Raw genomic sequence first — 18,135 nt, 5'->3', positions numbered from 1 at the left:
TGCCGCTTTTTTCCCATCACATCCAACCACGTCTATGTGTACGTTTATGTACCTGCCATGTGGTTAAATAAATTCAACTCAACTGGATTGGATTGTTGGATTCTATTTGCCATTGTGGCCTGACAAAGCGCTGGACACGGATAGAAACGGGATGCAACTGAAATTTCCAGGAGATTTTCCTGTCAACCGTACAACTGGAAGAAACGGTCCAAATCTGGGAGTCTCGCGGGTAATCCGGGGAGACTTGGCAGGTTTGCAACACCTTACACCTCTTTTGCCCATCCTATCAGTGTTTTGTGTAAAATCCTCTTGTCAGCTGCTTACCGACCGGGGTTGCTACTCCTTATCTGAAGTCTTCCAAGACTTACTTCGTGCTTGTGCCACCAAAGACAAGTTTATGACTGCATACCCCCCTCAATCGAACAGTCTTACTGAATGCCTGAATCGCACGATCACTGATATGCTCTCTATATATGTTTCATATAATCATCACGACTGGGACACTGCGCTACCTTTTGTTACCTTTACGTATAACTAGTCGCACCATAACACCATATCAACTCTCCCTTTTATCTTCTGTATGGACCAACACACTTTTTGACACACTTCTTCCGACCCCTGCCCAAGTATGCTCGCGACACTATTGCTACAGCAGAAAAGGCATGTCACATGCAGACACGCCAGAAGTTGTATGACATCCACTTCATCGTGGGTAACCTTGTTCTGCTCTGGTTCCCATCTCGGCACGTTGGCCTCTCTGAAAAACTACTTTCGAGATACTCTGGCCCTTATCGTGTCCTGCGACAAGTGACAGACATTACTTACTTAATAGCCCCGCTTGATCCTACCATGTCTTCTACTTCCTCAGACGTGCATGCTTCCTGCCTTAAAGCATACAAACTTTTGACCCTGTCTTAGGTGCAAGGTCAGCGATTTCCCAGCCAGAGATCAATGTCACGAGACTGCGAGCAATGTGACAGACGACATTGGTCACTGTGTGGAAAAGAGTGACGACTGTAAATATTGTCTTTCCGCCACCTTGGCTGTGTTGCAGCTCATTGTAGAGAGCTTCCAAGTATATCTTTATATATCTACCAGTGGCAATATACTGTGCATACACCAAAACTCAATGTCCGTCACATGAGAGAACACGTTCTAGCGGTTTTCCACAACACACTGGCCTCCTTGGATCAGAACGACATGAGAGAGGCTGGCTACACCAGCCAAAGCGCCGGTCGAAGTGTGAGGCTGCCACAATGCCTGAACTTGTGAATATGACCCGCCTCAAGAAAGGAAGGTTTCATTGTGGACCCACGAGCAGAGTATTATCATCATGACCACACTGGCTACTAGTCAAACCTTAATATAACGAAGTCCCTAAAATAGGTAATTTGCTTCGTTATACTGAAATTCAACCTTTTACGCAACTGCAGTTGCCGATGGACTTTTCTTACATGGAAGGGGCTGCAACATTTTCTCAATTATTGGACAATCGGAAAAAATAAACTTGAATGAGAAAAATAAAATCAATTTTGTTAAGTTTGAGAGTCGCGTTTGCCTTCAAGGCCTATACTGTCACCCGCAGTGGGACGACACTATCATGAAAAGCGCCGGCAGCAGGGGGGAGCCTTTCGCTTCAAGGCATCTCAAAAACTCAGGATTACGAAGCCTCCAGTATGTGGGGATTGAGGGTTGCGCCGGCGCCATTGCGTGGCTTCACCTGTTCTGCCGTCCCCCGGGTTTTCCCCGTCCTGCGTAACCGGTTCCCGCGGTGGCGCTGCGCACGCGGCGGTTGCGCTGAGGGCGGGGCGCTGATGTCACGAGGCGGCCGCGTTTCGGCTGCTAGCAGCGGAGCGTGGCCCTCTCCTCTCTCAGGGACCAGAGCACGGTACGTTCATGCTTTCCTCTCATCTGCCGACACCTTTGTGACTAGGACTGGGGCTTGCACACGGTGCCTTTGCCCGTGCGGGGAGCGCGTACTTTGTGCTGATCCTTTTCCCAATGCTAAGCCGACGAGCGGTGCCATAGTGCTCGCGTGAGGTCGTACCACACCAAGCCGCACTTGCCGAAAGCCTAAGCCGAAGGAGATTGCCCGTGCTCTCGCGAGTTGACCCATTCGTTATCGCCAGAGCAAGTAGCATAGCCGCCGGGACTTTTCCTAGCGGCGTGTCCCAGCTTGAGCCTGTGCTCTCGCCGCGACGTGCTATAGGCGCCTGTTATTGTATTTTCGCCCCGGTGCGGGACCCCTTTGGCTCCCCGCCGTGCGGGCGTTAGTGCAGTGGTGGTGCTGACGGATTAAGTAAACGGTTTCCATCAACTCAGGGCTTTACTGTGTTTTTGCGTGCGTCGCTCGGTGGCCCCTCGCGGCCTCTGAGCTCGCGCGCGAGCGGTGCTGGACGCGACGGCTGACGCGGCCCTGTGGCTCACTAAGCTCGAACCCGCGGTGGTTGGTCTCCTGTGAGACACCAAGAACCCACAAGTACTAAAAGCGCGAGAGGACAGCGTACATGATGCCATGCAATCTCGGCATGCCAACTCTTTGCACAAGCGGCAGACCATCTCTAAAACTGGGCGCGCAAGCTGCGTATGTGATCAGCTGTGCTCACAACCATGTGCGACCACTGGCAGGAAAGACGTGCGCGCTTGATCACGTTACCAGTACCTGGCTTTTCGTCCACTTTCATTTCAATTAAACATTACAATGAACTTCCCCAATGATTGTCTTGGCTTCTGCCACTTGGCATGATTGTGACTACGGATGACTCATTTCTGCTGATATTGTGCACATATATGGAAGAAGCTATTCAATGCATGTTCAGAAGTGTTATTTGAGAGCATTAGTTGCAACAGCTGTGTTGTCAGGAGAGATGGCTGCAAGATGCCTCTCGTTGCACTCACTCTTGGCCAGCGCTTGGGACAGCTTCTCCTCAGCAGCATTGAGGTTGTTCACATAAGCCGCATGGTGCTTGTCATGGTGGACCCGCATCAAGTCGGTCGAAATGATGGGTTCCAAGGCATTGTAGTCGTACGGCAGGTCAGGCAGGGTGTGCTTACTGCGTACTCCTGGACGGCCAAGGCTGCCAAGTAGTAGGGGACATGAAAGACATGCGTCAGTTTCTTTCAAAATTGGCCTTTCTGCATATTTACAGGAAGACAGATCCCACATCGTTTGACAAAGTTTAGTAAACTACACAATGGCTTCATTCTTTCAAGTGATTTCAAATATTGATACACATACCTTGCTCGTGTTCTATTTTCGGCGACTATTTTCAGCGTCTAACCACAGTTACAAAGTTATTCCTTGGCACGAGACTTGTATCATAACTTGCCTGAATGGGGTTGCTGATTCTATAGTGAAAGAGTCTTGTCTAATCAGACTATGTGTGCGATGTGAACGGTGCTACACATTCTGGAGCACACACGAGCAACAGCACTGGAGTCATGACCCCTACCAGACCAGATTTCAACTACTGTGCTTGTTCGGCCATGAGCGCTGCTTTTTTTGGCTGAGAACAAGTTCGTCCAGTAAAGAGCTAGATTTTTTTTAACTAGCATTTTTTTGGCAGTTATATTGGTCACCATCACTACAACGGGACATTACGTAGTTTAAGTAAAATCGCAACCCTCATTACCTTGGAAAATGGAATAATTCCAATTTGCTCTCTGGTCCCAGCGTGCGTATGCATTAATGGAATCAAACTTTCACTAATTCGAAGGCGGCGCATTCATTTGGACAACCTGTAGGGCATGCCAAGTGTAAGGCGCCTGGGATGAACAAGAGCAAGGCCTGTATTTCTAGCGATGCCTTTCCAATGCTAATGCCTTTCCATGCTTTTCGCGCTTGGTCAGTTGTCAGAGTCCGCTCATGTTATCAACAGGATCAGCGGGCCGTAAGCAGTGGATGATAAGACTAGTATAGAATAAGGCATAAGGCATCGCTATAAAATACCGGCCCAAAAGTGGCACAGCAGGTCGGGAGCAACAGGCACCCTTTTATTATAGACAGAACTTAGGTGAACGAACGCCGAGGGGCACACCCTACACAAGGGTTACATGTGATGAGGGTGCAATCTCTAAATATGTTTTTCATAGCCTTACTTTCTGCCACTGAGCAGTGGTCCTTGTTGCCCGCCTCTCAGGCCCTTTGTGGCAGACTTGAAGATGCATTTGTACAAAAACTGAACAAAATTGTATTGAACAAATATTATCCTTCTTCCGTTTAGTGCCACTGTGCTGGCCTATGTGGTTGCCCTCCATAGTCGCCATCGTTAAAAGTTAAATTGTGGGATGCCATAGGGTGAAGTGTGTAGGGGTCTCTATTTTTTTTATTTACACAAATACCTGCAGCACTCAAACTGGGCATTATTGTAAGGGGGGAACAACATGAATAAGGTACACAACTAAATGCGATCAAGAGAAGCATATGACAAAATTACTTGACAAAGCACAGGTAATCAGTTTTCATATGAAAACATGTTATTGCAGCAGTGTAAAAAAAAAAGAAAAGAGCAAGACGAGGTATTCATCCAAAGCGTCGGCCAAGGGCAATGGGTCCCCTTTAGCCTTCTCAGACAACCTTTTGCCTCCTCTCTGTAAGAATTTATGTATGAGACAAACCTCTCACAGTTTGTTCTTTAACTTGACGCACTTTCGTTCAGCAAGGTTTTCAGCGTTTGGGCATCGACACAGCTTTTCCCATGCTTTATTATGTTTCTTCTGCGAATCTCTGCAGTCCTCACCTCACCATAGTGTCATGTGGTAGTGACGGTCAAGGACACAGTAGCAAAACTGTGAATGGCGAAACTAACTCTTTATTGGGCGAAGATGCATCATCATGTTCATCGTCAACGTTAATGCACCGTCAGCGTTAATGGCGAACATGTGTCGTCATGCATCGAACATGCATTGCGTGCATCGTCCGCTTTATTTTGTTTCCTTCCCTTCAATACTAGATCTCTATTACTAATGTACATGATGTCTGAGGTACTGGTATTCATTGTGTGATGTGTGCAGCGCTTGCATTTTCTCCTTATGCTTCAATGCGTTCGTGCTTGTGGCGTGCAACATTGTAATAAAGTTTTAAGACATCCACCCTGTAACGTCCCCATCAGCCAACAGTATAAATGAATAAACAAATAAATAAATAAATAAATAAATAAATAAATAAATAAATAAATAAATAAATAAATAAATAAAACACAGTCGGCAATCGTTGAAAATCTGATCTGCCGGTCAAGTGCACCGGCTTTTATACAAGAGTCATTGTTCCAGAGTAACTGCTGGTGCCTGCATGTCTTCCAGAAAGTACAGTTAAACCTACTTATAACAAACTTCCATATAACGAATTCCTGGATATAACGAAGTTTTTCGATTCCCCGCCGTTACTCCATTGAAGCACATGTATTTGAGACCTCTACGTAACGAAGTGGCAGCGGGAGACCCCCTCGATATAACGAATTTTCCCCTCCGACCACCTAGAGATTTCGCCCCAAATTTTGTCATTTTTGCGCGAGCAGCAACCGGAAGCACCTTCTCCGCCACGATGGAATGCGAAGCGAGCGCACGTGTGCGTGCGTGAGTTTGTGAGGCGGCCCTGCATCCCTCGACCTGGCGATCTTGCCGCCGCGGGCGTGACCTTTCCCCCTCCCTTCATTCAAATCTGATCCTGCCGCTTGCTGCAGCTGGCCTAGACCGCCAAGCCGGTACTCTCTCCTTTTCCAGCTGATGTTGCCGACGCGCTGGTACACGCTGTGGCACATCAGACTCGATGAGCGCTGTCAAACGCTGGCGGCGGGTGGATGTGCCGCTGGAGAAGCGACCGAAGTGACCTTCGTGCTGTTGTCTATCGCTTCAACGCAAACTGAGCGCCGAGAACACACAGCACGCAGAAGCTACGAGCCGCCAACGCACCTACACTGCTAGACTCTGCCCCAACACAGATCGCTTTCAAGATACGGATGGATGGATGGATGAGGCTGAACCCTCTAAACCGGACAGTGGCATATGCCACCTAGCCATGACTATTAACATATTTTGTACTTTGTGGTGGGTGAAATTTCACCCCTGCCTTGATTTTATCCACCAATCAGATAACCTCTGTTTGGTTATTTCTACCCGCTTAAAGTCTATTTTGCCTTCACTGTCCCTAAACCCCAATGCTTTGAAAAAATCAGCCCCGTTGCTTTGCACTGTAGGGTTAAGCACTTTACAGAAAAGTATGAGGTGTTCAGCCGTTTCCTCTTCTTCTCCACACGCACAGCACAACGTGTGTATACCTTGGTACTTGACTCGGTACATCTTAGTCCGCAATACTCCCGTCCTGGCTTCAAACAACAAAGAGCTTCCCCTAGAATTATCGTAGATATTTTCTTTGGCAATTTCTTGCTTGAAAGTTCGGTATGTTCCCAGTGCTGATTTCGTCTGCATTCCTGTTTTCCACAGACCCCTTTCTGTTTCCTTAACCTTTTTCTTAAACGCTGTTTCCTGGTTCGCACCCCTCCTGCAGTCCAAATATTTGATTGACAGTTTTCTGGTCAGCTTCCTCCATTTTGTATCAACATTCCTCATGTACAAATAACTGTACGGCCTGCGCGACCGCGCGCCGCCCCGCTATCCCTCCCCCCTCGCCGGTGCCTCGAGCGCAACGTAAGAAGGCGCGCTTCCTCCCTGCTTTTCTTGCGCGCGCGAGATTTAGGCGCGGTCGTCGGCTTCCCTCGCACGTTTTCACTCGCACATACAGCATACGGCGCGCGGCGACTGCGTTATCGCCCTTGGACTTTAGGGTACGGCCACGCTAGCGGCAAAAACACGCAGCAAAAACGCGCGTCTGAAACGCGCGGCAACGCGTCATGACGCGCGCGGCAAAAGCGGCAGGAATCGGGGGTCTTGCGGCGTGCCGCGCGAAATGGGTTCTGCGGCAAATGCCGCGTTCCGCGAGATGAAGAACCAATCAAGAGCGCCGAGGGTGACGTCACGGAGCCATCACAAGCGGTACGCTGCCGGTCCGCGCCGGGTTTTCAATCGACGATCGTCGTCTCTCGCATGAAACAACGAGCGCTCGCGGTGTTGCCCGTTCGGAGAGCGCGGGAGATCTTATCGCGCTGCCGCGCGGCGAGACGCGCGTGCCACGGTGGCCTCGCGGCAAGGCGCTGACGCGCGGCAACTTGCCGCTCGCTGCATGACGCGCGCGTTTTTTGCCGCTAGCGTGGCCGTACCCTTATATACGCAATATCTATGAGCCAAAACCAATTATAGGGCCACAACGCGTCATGGACACGATCGTTATATAGCAAATACGGATCTCAACGGCCATACTTTTGCTGGCGGAAACCGAAAATACGTCATAGTTGTCGCCCCCGGCACTTTGGGCGGCTAATGCCATCGTCAAGCCACCAAGCCAAGCGACATGAAAAGTCAAAATGGCCGCTAGGGCCAGCGCGGGGTGGCAGTTCGCAACGTATGATGCGGGAACGGTCCCACAGTTGCGACGCAACAGCGGGGTTACCAGTGCATTGAGTTATATGGGAGCTGTGCCGGGACCGGTCGAAAACGACGTAACAGCCGGGAAAACGCAGCCCCCGGGAACGGAACAGCGAGGTTCTACTGTAACACTATACGACGCTAAGACGCCATCGTGACGCTCGCTCTTCGTTTCCGATGCCTCGCGCTTGTGCGAAACGACACGCGTCCACGCATCCGGTACCTGGTGTGACATTCCGAGGATGAGTGCTTCGACGAAAACGGAAAACGGGTGCGCGTTACAATTGAGGGTGCGTTAGAATCGAGTAAATACGGTAAACGTTTATTTTTCGAATTTTCGTGCAGAACCTGCATATAACGAAATCCTTTTTATAACGAAGTTTTTCGAGAATTTGTCAATTTCGTTATATCCAAGTTTAACTGTACTACACAATTCGCGTCGTGCATACAATCAGATAACATAAGCTTCAGTGACAACAGACAACGAACAGAACCATCGATAACATTCGAGTATGTTCCAATCATGCAGGCACGTCTTGCGCTTAGCGTATCAAACCTAAGTTGTTAGTGGGTGAAATGCAGTCTGCAAGAAACGAATAAATAAGTACACTTGTCAATTCCCCCCTCTTAAAAAAGCATCGTCCCGATGCTACAAACATGTGCGCAAGAAACTAAAGCGCATGCAATGAAGAGAAATAACAAAGAAACGAAGTCCCAGAGTCAGCGCTGGTAGAAAGGCTTAAGGCGCACAAGCTGGGCTATTTCGGGCTGTGAGCAACGCCGCTGTGATTGTGAAATGCTGTGTGGCATGCCCTCATAGTCCAGTGCGCCAATATTTCGGATGATTTTGTAGGGTTCGAAATAAATTGGAAAAGTTTCTCGCTAAGTCTTCAAACACTGCATTGGGGTCCAAACCCAAACACGGTCGCCTGGCTGGTACTCGACGTAGCGTCGTCGAAGATTGTAGTGTCGGCTGTCTGACTTCTGCTGGTTCTTGATGCGCGGGCGGGCGAGCTGTGGGGGGCTTCTCTGCCCAGCTGGAGATAGGCGGCGATGTCGTGATTCTCTTCGTCGGTGACGTGCGACAGCATGGCGTCGAGAGTCGTCTGGTTCCTGCCGTAAACCAGCTTGAACAGTGTGATCTGCATTGTTTGGTGCACCGCTTTGTTGTAAGCGAAGGTTATGTACGGCAACGGCGGGACAGCATCCTACGCCTTGTGCTCGACATAGACTAACATTGAAAAAGACTGGTTTACATTGCAAAAGACTGGATCTGGGGTTGTAGGCAATTGTCCACCTGTGGCTTGTCTGGCTGTATTGCAGAATGGCTTGGCTGAGCTCTGCAGTGAAGGCCATTCCTCTGTCGGTGATGAGGACTTCTGTGGCACTATGTCGCAGCAGGATGTTCTCAACGAAGAATTTCCCAACTTTGACCGTACTGCGTTCAGGTAGAGCTTTTGCTTCGGCGTAGCGGGCAAGGAAGTCGGTAGCCATAACGATACACTTATTTCCAGATGTTGATGTCAGAAAGGGTCCCAACAAATCCACCCCAATCTGCTGAAATGGTCGGCAAGGACGCTCGATCAGCTGCAGTAATCCCGCAGGCCGTGTCGGTGGTGTCTTGCGTCACTGACAGTCTCGGCATGTTAACGGACGTCGGCCGCGGTCAGGCGCGGCCAATAATACCTTTCCTGTATCCTCGATAGCATCCGGGAGAATCTGAAGTGCCCGGCAGTTGAGTCGTCATGTAGAGTGTGCAGTACTTCTGGACACAGTGTTGAGGGAACAACAAGAAGGTAGCTGGCACAGACTGGTGAGAAGTTCTTTACGAGGACGTCATGTTGCAGTGAAAATGAAGACAATCCTTGCCTAAATGCCCTAGAGACAATGTCGGTGTTGCCTTCCAAATACTCGAGGCTCTTTAGCTCCAGGTCTGCTCATTACTGTTCAGCAAAGTCTTCCACGCCTATTGTTCTTGGGAAGGCGTCGTCATCCTGGTCGTCTTGCGGCGAAGGTCAATGGGGGAGCGTGATAGGCAGTCGGTATATGTCAAATTCCCGGAGTCTCATAATCCATCGTGCGAGGCGTCCTGAAGGGTCCTTTTAAATTTTCCAGCCAACACAAGGCATTGCAGTTGCTTACGACTTCGAAGGGACCTTTTCACAAACCGACGTTTGAGCAGCGCCATTTGCCTACGCGGGCGACGTCTAGCGCCAGAACATGTTATGCCGCCATTTTGGACTGTGCGCCTTGCGAGAGCAGGCCGGCCGCACTTCGGTTGTGTGATCTTCGCCGCGCATTATTTCGATTGTTTTCTTCCGTTTCGCTTGTCTTGTGGGGCTTAACTTGTTACATGTTTCACGTGCTCGCGTGAGCGCTCAGTGTGGTGTGCCATGGCAACAGCAAGCCCAGCCAGTGGATGTGGTGTTTCGTCGTCGGTAGCGGCGACAGTCGTGTCTGCTTCGTCGTGACCTGGCGTGCTAATCAGCGGTATATTTCATTGTTATTTCTGGACATATGTGACCGTATCGTTGATTGAATCTGATCACCATTAGGTTTCGCGGTTGAAGGCTGCCTCATTTAGCGAAAGCAGGCGCGTACGTAGCTGTCGGGCAATGCTTAGGACCAGGCGCCGGCGGCCCGACGACGCGTGTCAGTGGTTGGTAGATATGCGGTGGTTACTCCATACGCTTCCGACGCAACTGAACAGCTCAATCATGCAAAATTTATTGGATCTGGTGTGGTGCAGTGTGCTTATAACCAAATGTCAAAGCATAAGCGTGGCGATCGAGCAGCGCGGTACTTGCAGTGAACCGACGCGCGACAGTGATCACAGATATGCCAGCGCAACTGATACAGCCCAGATGCTAGATTTTAATTTTTAGTATTTAGTAGCTATTTCTTTATACATACTGTCAATCCCAATAGGGATTAAAAAATGACTTGTTATAAAGATATATTTGTTTACCTATTTTTTACGTTTGTTTACCTAGAATGGCTTTTCTTTCGAATGTCTGAACTTGGAACAAGCTTCGCTCACGGTCAACCTTAACGTAGATCGTGCGCGAAATTTGTATTGAAGATATCGCGTGCGGAAAGAATTGTTTATGTGCGCTATCTCTGAAGCGAAATAAGATAATATATTGCAGCGTTAGGGCCATCTCTGCTCTTTCTCTAGTTTCTGTGCAATGTTCATAATAAAGTAATGTCGAGTCTTGACAATTGTCGAATAAATACATATGCATATGACAGTAAACCACTACTGACCGTGAGTGAAAAGCGCTTAGTGGTCAGCGAAGCAGTCTCTGCACGCACGTAAGTATTTCACTTGATCGACTGTGCGAATTTTTTTTTCGTTACTGTTATTCTTGCAAGCATGATGCTATTGTCCGCGTACCCATGCGAATACCGTTTTTTTTACGTTCTTACTTGCGCGGGCTCATTTAGCGCGTTTCTACGCCACGCACAGTTAGCGCATTACGGTTCCCGAACTCTAACACTGGCGCTAGGCCGCACTGATGAGGTTGACACGTTCGTTTTTACATTCTCTTGCTGCCCAAGCACATAGACAACGCTCAAAGATGGGTGAGCTCGATGCAGCACTACACTGTTGAAGTTAATTACCTTTATTGGCAGGGCCGCGCAGGGTGCGTGTGAACGCAGAGACTATGTTTTGGTGGACACAGAGTCTGCATACATCTTCCATAGGAGATGATTTTTCCAGATCGTTGCGAAGTGTATTTACCGACTAGTTCTCTCGCAGAGTGCTCCAATTTGTCTTATACCGGTGTCACACGGCCACTTTTGATAGCGATCGAGACCGATCTGGATCGGAATGTTCGACCGCGATTGGCTCCGTTCCGCAGATTGAGCAAAGAAGCCAATCGCGACCAAGAAATTCGACCCATATCGGGCTCGATCACGATCAAAAGTGCGCCGTGTGATCCACGTATTAGGCACTGGAATGAAGTCGTGTTTGAAAGAACAACAAATATAGCCTCTGCCACTACATACGAGAAAATGTTGCATCGAAGAGCTGACAATTCACGCAACCTGTTGGGAAATGTGCCGAAAAGAGTTTACCAAAAGGCGCTATTTTACTGATGTGTGCATTGGTTCACATTAGACTGAAATGCCAAGTCCTCAGGTGATGCAGGAAACTGGCGAAACGTGAACATATCACATCGGCAGTGGTCTCGCGGAGTGCTGTGTTGTGGACACACTTAGTCCCCAAAATCGTTATTTTCCGCTGTTTGTTTGTGCACCCACAAACTGCATAGTGCTGGCCTGTAGCCTTTTGATGAGTATATATGCCATTATTTACGAGCGCAAGTCATTCGTGACAAAAATAAACGGAAACATCGAAGGAAAGCTATCACTCCGCAATGCAAGCGCAAGGCAAGCTCACAGTCCAGACCGAACAGGCAACACTGACACATACTCTCCACGCCAGACCGTCGGAAGCGCCCTCGTGCAAACGTCTATAGGTAAGGGCGGAATTTCGTGGTAGCCCAAATGATGGCAAGGCATTATTTTTCCGTAGTAAAATAATTGGCTTCCGCTTTCGACAGCGACCGGCTAGCGTAAGCAATTACCCTTTCAAATCCGTCTTTCCTCTGGACTAGGACGACGCCGAGGCCTAGCCTACATGCGCCGGTGTGGATTTCGGTGTCATCGTCCTCGTCGAAGTGGGCGAGCACTGGTGGTGACTGCAGGCATTGTTTAAACTCTTGGAAGGCTTCGGCGTGAAAAGTTTATGACAAAGCGCCTGTAATAGGACACAAGCCAAGGAATCTGCACACTCCCTTCTGGTCAATGGGCTGTGGGAAGTTAGCGATGGCAGATGTCTTCTGCGGATCAGGGGGGACTCTAGGTTTTCTGATGACGTGGCTCAAGGCCAGAAGCTCGTAACCGAAGCGTTACTTTTCCGGCTTCAAAGTGAGCCCTGATGACTTGATGGCTTCTAGTACTGTCCCAAGCTGCCTCAGGTGATCATCGAAATTCCCGGGGAAGACAACAACGTCATCAAAATAAACGAGACAGGTCTGCCAATTCAAATCACGCACTGGAACGTTGCAGGCGCCGAGCACAGTCTGAATAGCATGACCTTAAACTCACCGAGGCAGTCCAGTAGTCTTTTTGCGGTCCCTCTTGTCGACTTCTATTTGCCAGTAGCCAGTCTTGAGATCCATCGACAAGAAGTATTTAGAGTTGCAGAGCCGATACAATGCGTTGTCTATCCGTAGGAGGGGGTATACATCCTTCTTCGTGATCTTGTTTAGTCGACGATAATCAACGGAGAAACATAGGGTTTTGTCCATTTCCTTCACCATAACTACAGGAGATGCCCACGGGCTTTTAAACTGCTCGATGATGTCGTCACACAGCATTTAATCGATTTGTTGCCCAATAGCTTCACGTTCTCGCATTGAAACTCGGTAAGGGCGTCGCTAACTAAAGGCAAAACTCCTGGGCCTGATGGCTTGAGTGCGGAATTTTATCAGTGCTTTTGCTCTATATTGGCTCCCTTTCTTGCTTAAGGTGTATGAAGAAGGTTACAGGATTGGATACCTACCTGCCACGCTCTATCAAGGGCACACAGTACTTATCCCAAAAAAAGCAGTGATTCAACAAAATTGCAGAAAGTTGAGGGATATTGCCCCATATCACTTTTCAAAGTGGATTATAAAATATTTGCGAAGATATTAGCTAGTTGCCTTCAAGAAGTCATTCGATCATTGGTGGGAGACCATCAAACAAGTGGCATTAGAGGAAGATTAATCCCGACAAATATCCACGTTGCACGGTCTGTGCTGGAGTGTGTGGCAGAAAGTGCGGGTCAGGTTGCAATAGTTCAGGTTGATTTGGCAAAAGCGTTTGATAAAAGTTAATCACTGCTTCTTGTTTGGTGTTTTAGAGCACATAAACATTGGGTCTCTTTAAATGCATCTCCATCTGTTGTGCTAATGGCACAACAAGGCTAGTAGTTAACTGTCAATCTGAATATCTACCTCAGGGCATCGGTAAGGCAAGGTTGTCCATTGTCTCCTCTATTATTCGCTTTGTACTTGGAACTGCTTTGCGCACAAATTTTGATGGATCATACCTTTCACGGGTTCAAATTGTTATCCAATGAGGTCCGGGTACTTGCCTATGCAGATGACATAGCCTTCTTCTGCGCTGACAAGTGTGGAGACTGCCCTTGCCATAATGCAGCAGTTTTGCTCAGCTTCTGGTGCAACAGTGAACTTTGAGAAGAGTTCAGGGTTTTGGTTCGGTCTATGGTGTACAATGCCAACTCACTTCGCAGGTATTCAGTAGAGGCAAGACTTTAGGTACTTAGGTGTACCCCTCTCTCAATATCGCAATAGTAATCCACACTGGTCAGCGGAAGAACCTAAGGTCAACAACTGGCAGGGGCGGCAGTTGTCCATATTTAGCCAAGCTGAAGCTTGCAATATGTTTCTGGCAGCTCGACTTATGTATGTCCTGCAGGTATTACACTGCTTGCGACTTAGGTTGCAAAATTTCCATCGTGTGTTTGCTACCTATGTATGGAGTTCGCGTGTTGAGGCCATGTGGCGTGATAACCTTTTTGTTCCTCTTGAGAGTGGTGGTCTTGGCCTAGTTCACAATTTGTTAGGCAACTTGTCTCCCGGTTATTCTTCTTTCGTGATGTAAACAGTCCATTTCGAAGAGAGATGTTAGAATTATGATTAATCAATTACCTTCCAGTAATAGTGTCGTCATCTGTCAGATGCACCACCTGCTCCTTGGGGTTTCTTGAAAGAGGTTGTTGAAGGCTTTCACTTTCTTAAAGCTCGCTTTAGTATGGATTATATTTTCACCGCATCACGTAAAGAAATTTCTGCTGCACTGATGGACACATTTTTTTCTGTTTCCCATTATCGTGCGCCTTATTTGATATGTTACTACTTAGATGTACTTAAGCGTGCCCGTCAAATGATCACTCTACCAGGGATCACAACTTTTTTTTCTTTAACTTACATTCGGCAACCCTTCGTGTCAAAACCTAGTTAGAAAAAAGGGGCTGTTTCGTGCCGTGGTCTACAAGCTGCTGTTTGTGTCCACATGCTGAAACGATTGATCACTGTTTTGTCGATTGTAGGGATGCCGTGTTCTTCTGGGACACTCTCGAAAGAACACTTAAAGATTTAGATATCACACCATACACAATTTGTTTCTTACCTTTTAAAGATCCCTGTGACCCACCATATGACATGTTCATAGTACATGGTCTGCATAGTCTTTGGCGCAGTAGAATGTGCAACAGGCACGCTGAAGCACCGCAAAGCACTTGGTCGTTTTTTCGGGAATCTGCTGCCTACGTTCGTAGGGTGTACGCTGCTCAAGAAACAGCGCTGGACTGGATGCCTTTATTAGATGCTTGCACATGCTTGCCGGACTTTTGAATATGTACCTGTAGCGCCTTGTTTCTTGTGTTGCTAAAGATTCTGCTCCCATGTAATAAAGAAAAAAAAAGTGGCTGTACAGCCTAGCGGTTATGACGCTCGTCTTGGGACCGTGAGTACGCGGGTTCGAATCCCGTCTCGGCAAGAATGTTTATTTTTTTTCTTGATACAGGACCACAAATCACACAATTTGACCTCAGTTATTATTCCAGTGCAGCCGTCTAAGCGCACCGTTCAATAAAGACTAATAATGCGATGGGCTACTTGCATACGCTTTCTACTGGAAAAGCTGCATTTAACCCACCAATTTGGAACATTGCCTATATCATCATCATCATCACCAGCCTATATTTATGTCCCCTGCAGGAAGAAGGCCTCTCCCTGCGATCTCCAATTACCCCTGTTTTGCGCTAGCCGATTCCAAGTTGCGCCTGTAAATTTCCTAACTTCATCACCCCACCTAGTTTTCTGCCGTCGACGGCACTTCCCTTCTCTTGTAGTGGACATCGTCAATGGATCACTTGCACCGGTAACGATAGACTACCTCCGACTGGTTTAGCCCTATAAAAACATTTTTTTTTCTTTTTAAGCAGCGCATTGGCCGTCGGGTTATCGTTACCTTTATTCGTTGTCATTTTTACTCTCGCGACCCAATCTTAAGTATCTTTGATTGTTGTCCACTCCGGCGATTCATTCTATACCACTTTCCATCTGGTCCCCACTGACCCCACTCTCCCCATGCTCCTCTTCCTCGCCCATTTTTGCTTTTTGTTTCTTAAATCTTCTAGAGCATCTCTTTACTTCCTAGCTTGTCGCTTTCTATATATAGCCAGCTCTCTCATAACGCGTTTCTTTGCACTGTACTGTATACTGCAGTCCTGCTTTCGACTCCCCACTGACGCTTGTCTCTGGCGGGTGTGATGTGATAGACATTATCATTGTAACGTGACAGACGTTCGTAGAATCGAATAATACTAGCACGTTTTTTGGCCACAAAATGAGGACGGGTTTTTTGAGAATGGCATTCAGTGATGTTGCGCGCAACTGGCACGGCCTTCCGTGCGCCCCCACCTCGCATTGACTTTTGTTCAGACGGCGCTGATAAAACAACTGGTTACGTTCAGTTGTTGCTCTTGCGTTTCCCACACCGGGATATCTAGGCATGCAGGGCAGCACGGGTCATTCTTTTCAGCAGACCACAGCGATCGGCCTGTGCTCTCAGCGCAAAGAAGAGTTCAGCGGAGAATAATCGCTGCTGAATCGTTTGACAAGATGGAAATGGGTCAGAGCGAATTGAGAGAAATGTTTTCGCGCCCACAAAGAATACAGAACAACGAAATAAATATTGATGTCTCGGACGATCAGGACGGTGGGTATAGCGGACAGCGAGGTAGCCGCGCATTTTCAACGACTGATGCCGGACCACATCACTCCTCCGCAGGCTCGAGGCGTTAGGAACGAACGACTCCGCGGCGGGGACCGACTGTTTACCAGGGATTCCCCACTGGGATACGGGAACCTGCTTGACGAATGACACTAGAAGCTAGCTGGGCTTTGTGTTCCGCTCGAAGGAAAAGACAGAGCGAGTAGGAGGCACCTTTCGCGGCCGGCAAGGGTTTAGTAGATGGGCAGCGCTTCGCCCGTACACCCACCCTGCCCACACGCCACAATTCTCCGAAGAGGAATAAGGCGAGCGAGGACGAAAGAACGATGGCTGCAACATTACAACTTTTCTCATGTTGAAGAATACGGAAGTGATTAGTCTCAAAAAGTCGTTTGTGTCGGGCCCTGCTGTAGTAGCGACACTCCGTTTTTTGTTTTCGTGTAGGTGGATCGCTGCTAACTCAGCACAGTCTCGCGAAGGTGTTGCAACGTTGTTCTTGCATGAGACCCAAATGCCCGTAAGTCGAGCGGCGGAACAATGAGATTGCTGGAGAGGATTGGAAACGGAGCCTCTCCAGCCAACACTGCTAACACTAAACCAACACTGCCTCGTCGGCTAAGTGGCTATGGCGTTGGGCTGCTGAGCGCGAGGTTGTGGGTTCGATTCCCTCCCATGGCGGCCATTTTCCATGTGGCGCCCCAAGCACCTATTGAGGTGGGGACGCTTTCGGGTTGAGGACAAACACCCCTTTCCAAGCACTGAGGCCCCATAATAGCCGAGCACCAGGTCTGCAGCGCGCTTGTATTTATTTTACCGGTAGGTACCCGGCAGCAGCTCTTGCCTCTAACAGCCGTGGCGGATACTCTTCAACAAGGCTGTCTGTATTTAGACAAGAGGCGCCCAGAGACAACTCAAGAAATCTTTATTAGGCCCTCTTTCGAGATGTGAACCCCCTCAAGAGCCGAGCACCAGGCCAGGGAACATCTCTACCCATTAGAAAAAAACCGGCGAGTTCCCGGTGGCACCGGGATTTGAAATCGGTACCTAACGCATATGAGGCCGATGCTCTACAGCTAGGCCTGGTGAATTTATACTGGTAAAGTATTATTTGAAAGCTATATATTCGTGAATTTTGTGGCCATAGGTCGATTATCACTATAGCAACTGAAGGCCAAAGTTGCTGCCTTTCTTAAAGTTTTTTGCCGGGACCTCAGCGTCGTTGCGTCATGTGTGTCATCACAGATTGTTAAGTATTTTAGAATGTGCTGTAGTCCATCATTACCCATAAAAAAAACAATTAGTAGGAGCGGAGGCCGTTAAAATCCATGACATCACGGTGCACTGGTACTGGAACTTCAAGGTGGCGTCCCCACCAGTTGTTTCTGTGTTATTTCTTCGTGAGTTTGTCGTTGAATGATAATGAAATGAAAAAAAGAATGAAAAAAAAAAAAAGCATGGGGGTGGGGGCGAGAGACTTGTATCGGCTGTACAATGACGTAGTACCGACGAATGCATGCATAAAAGACAATTAAAACTGTCAGCCCTTCCACTGGGGTGGAGATGGAAGACCCGCGAAGCTGTACTATGGTGGGGATTATGTATTTCAAATTATTACTACGAGTTGATGAGCAATGCTTCGGCGTGAGTTTGTGACAAGTCGTGTTTTGTTTGACAGTAGTGCTTTTCTTTCGAGGCACGTTTGGTAAGTTGCATTCATTATTATTCATTTCTCTGAGGATACTTTGGAACAACTTTGAGTTTTGGAACGTTCTGTTAGGCAGAGGGCAGTGTTGGTAACTTCTGATCGTGGTAGAGGCAGATAAATTTTAGAGTTAATTT

The 18,135-nt window shown here is 48.2% G+C and overlaps 1 protein-coding gene across 2 annotated transcripts in view; it reads right to left on the bottom strand.

The window, feature by feature from the left end:
- Positions 1 to 18,135, bottom strand: part of LOC119461839 (superoxide dismutase [Mn], mitochondrial-like) — a 79,025-nt gene that overhangs the window by 48,590 nt on the left and 12,300 nt on the right. For both annotated transcript variants that reach the window (XM_037723210.2, XM_049672759.1), the window contains exon 2: positions 2,899 to 3,077. In XM_037723210.2, the coding sequence (XP_037579138.1) occupies positions 2,899 to 3,077 (179 nt within the window). The remainder of the gene's footprint in view (positions 1 to 2,898; positions 3,078 to 18,135) is intronic.

The sequence above is a fragment of the Dermacentor silvarum genome, chromosome 8 (assembly GCF_013339745.2).
Source record: "Dermacentor silvarum isolate Dsil-2018 chromosome 8, BIME_Dsil_1.4, whole genome shotgun sequence".
Taxonomy (NCBI): domain Eukaryota; kingdom Metazoa; phylum Arthropoda; class Arachnida; order Ixodida; family Ixodidae; genus Dermacentor; species Dermacentor silvarum.
Note: the sequence above shows the minus strand (reverse complement) of the source record. Positions and strands in the feature narration are given on the sequence as shown.